At 42.8% G+C, this 2,325-nt stretch overlaps 1 protein-coding gene across 1 annotated transcript; it reads left to right on the forward strand.

Moving 5' to 3' along the window:
• Positions 1-235: 235 nt before the first annotated feature.
• mpst (mercaptopyruvate sulfurtransferase) lies at positions 236-1,938 on the forward strand. Its single transcript, XM_080524404.1, has 2 exons — positions 236-837; positions 1,132-1,938. The coding sequence occupies exons 1-2, from the start codon at positions 249-251 to the stop codon at positions 1,428-1,430; spliced, it is 888 nt and encodes a 295-aa protein (XP_080380530.1). The 5' UTR covers positions 236-248; the 3' UTR covers positions 1,431-1,938.
• Positions 1,939-2,325: the final 387 nt, after the last annotated feature.

Below are 2,325 nucleotides of genomic sequence, written 5' to 3' on the forward strand. Positions count from 1 at the left end.
AAACTGCAGTCATCTTGGATTTGTGCATACATTTTTTTCTTGGACGCCAGGCCGACATTTTTGTCATTTCATGTTGAGATAGGTCAAATGAAATACAAGAAAACAGGACCTAATAAAAATAACCCAAAAAATGTTTTTGACCTCTGTATAGCCCCACTCCTATGTATACGCCCCCTGTCCAGCATTGGCTATCATGCACATGCAGTAGTGTGCAATAGTTTAGAACTGTGGCAAACCAAGGAACTATAATGGCGGCGCAGACCCGTGCTCTCGTATCAGCTAAATGGCTTGCAGAAGCGATCAAAAGCAACCGAATTGGTCCTAATCTCCGAATTCTTGACACCTCGTGGTATTTACCGAAATTGAAGCGCGATGCAAAGGCTGAATTCAACCAGAGGCATATAGCCAGGACCTCATTCTTCGATATTGATGAATGCTCAGACAAAACTTCCTCATATGATCATATGCTTCCAACTGCAAGCCACTTTTCAGAGTTTGTGGGGGATTTAGGGATTGGAAACGATACGCATGTTGTAGTGTATGATACCAGCGATTTTGGGTCATACAGCGCACCCCGGGTCTGGTGGATGTTCCGGTTATTTGGACATAATTCGGTGTCGGTGCTGGACGGTGGCTTTAAGAATTGGTTGAATGAGGGACATCCCGTCACAGCAGATTCATCCAAACCGGGGCGCACAGAGTTCAAGGCGAGCGCCAATCAATCTTGGGTCAAGACCTACGAGGATATCGTGGGAAATATTGGCTCAAAACAGATCCAGGTGATCGACGCAAGATCGGCTGGCAGGTTTAGGGGAACTGAGCCAGAACCAAGAGATGGTAAATATAGCATAAGAACATTTCTTCAGATGTACAAATGTTTTATTTAATTTTAATAATGTATTTTTTTCACCATAGGCTACATATTTATCGGTACAATATGATATTTTGCTCACCTGACTCAGACTCATGTGACCTGAGTGAATTATTAAATCTCTCTCTCTCTCTCTCTCTCTCTCTCTCTCTCTCTCTCTCTCTCTCTCTCTCTCTCTCTCTCTCTCTCTCTCTCTCTCTCTCTCTCTCTCTCTCTCTCTCTCTCTCTCTCTCTCCCTCTCCCTCTCTCCCTCCACTCAGACACCTTGCCTGGTCACTTCCCTGGTGCTATCAGCATGCCCTTCACCAGTTTCATGGATGCCTCTGGGAAGGAGCGGGAGCCAGAGGAGCTGGCATCTCTGTTCCGGGAAGCGGGGGTGGACGTGGAACAGCCACTCTGGACCTCCTGTGGCTCGGGCGTCACAGCCTGCCATGTCGTTCTGGCTGCCCACCTGTTAGGACTCCCATGTGTGTCTGTGTATGATGGGTCTTGGGCTGAATGGTTCAAAAGGGCTGCCCCTGAGCATGTCATCTCAGAGGGCAAGGCAAAACAAGGGTGAAGGAGAGGGACCGGTAGAACTGGACACTGGAAAATGCTGTGAATGCAAGTTACCTTTCACTAGTGGAGAGAGGGGGCTTTGTGAATCTCAATTCAAGCAACAAATTGCACATAATATGAAAGAGTTTTACTGACTTGACTGGTGAGGTCATAAAATAGGGAAGTTGTTGTGACAGAAGGTGTGACCGATTAGAAGGGGAGAATGTGTTAGGGTTAGAATTGGACCAGTGTTTAGTTGTGCATTCCTGTACAGTGATGCCAGTATTGTCCTATTTTAGGTGAGTTTTTTTGTAAGAACATTTAAACCATTGAGACTTGATGCTGATAATGCATCACAACTATTTTGAGAGATTGTTGAGATGTTCAACTGAAGGTTCAACTTTCTTTCAGAGAATATTAATTTAACTAAGTGCACTTTTCAGAGATTTTAGTGTGTATAACACCATTTCATATTGATTATGAAAAATTAAAATTAATTAGAAAATGTGTACAATAAAAAGGTCAAAGTTTCCTGTTTCCCCAGTCTTTCCCCAGGAGCTCATGTACAATCTCTCCTTTATTCAATAACTAGCACAGTAAATACTTAGACATACCTGTAGATAAATGTCCCAGAAGACTGCAATGTTCAATCTGGGTTTTATACCAATCAAGTGTGCACATTCATTTGTGAGATTGCAACATTCAGTAAAGACCATTTTCATAAATTCATTGGAATAGTCGTTGATGTAGCCTTGTTGTAATTTAGTGTATGGAAATTATATATTTATGTTAAAGGAACAACGCACCTAGTAATAGTTTTATGTTTTGAGCTGGACCTTTAAATATGTTCCATCATTGCGTCACCATGCTACGCCCTCATCTGCAGAAAAACTAACTCAATTTCCAGATAAACTACA

The sequence above is a fragment of the Nansenia antarctica genome (genome assembly GCF_963989245.1).
Source record: "Nansenia antarctica genome assembly, chromosome: 2".
Lineage (NCBI taxonomy): Eukaryota > Metazoa > Chordata > Actinopteri > Argentiniformes > Microstomatidae > Nansenia > Nansenia antarctica.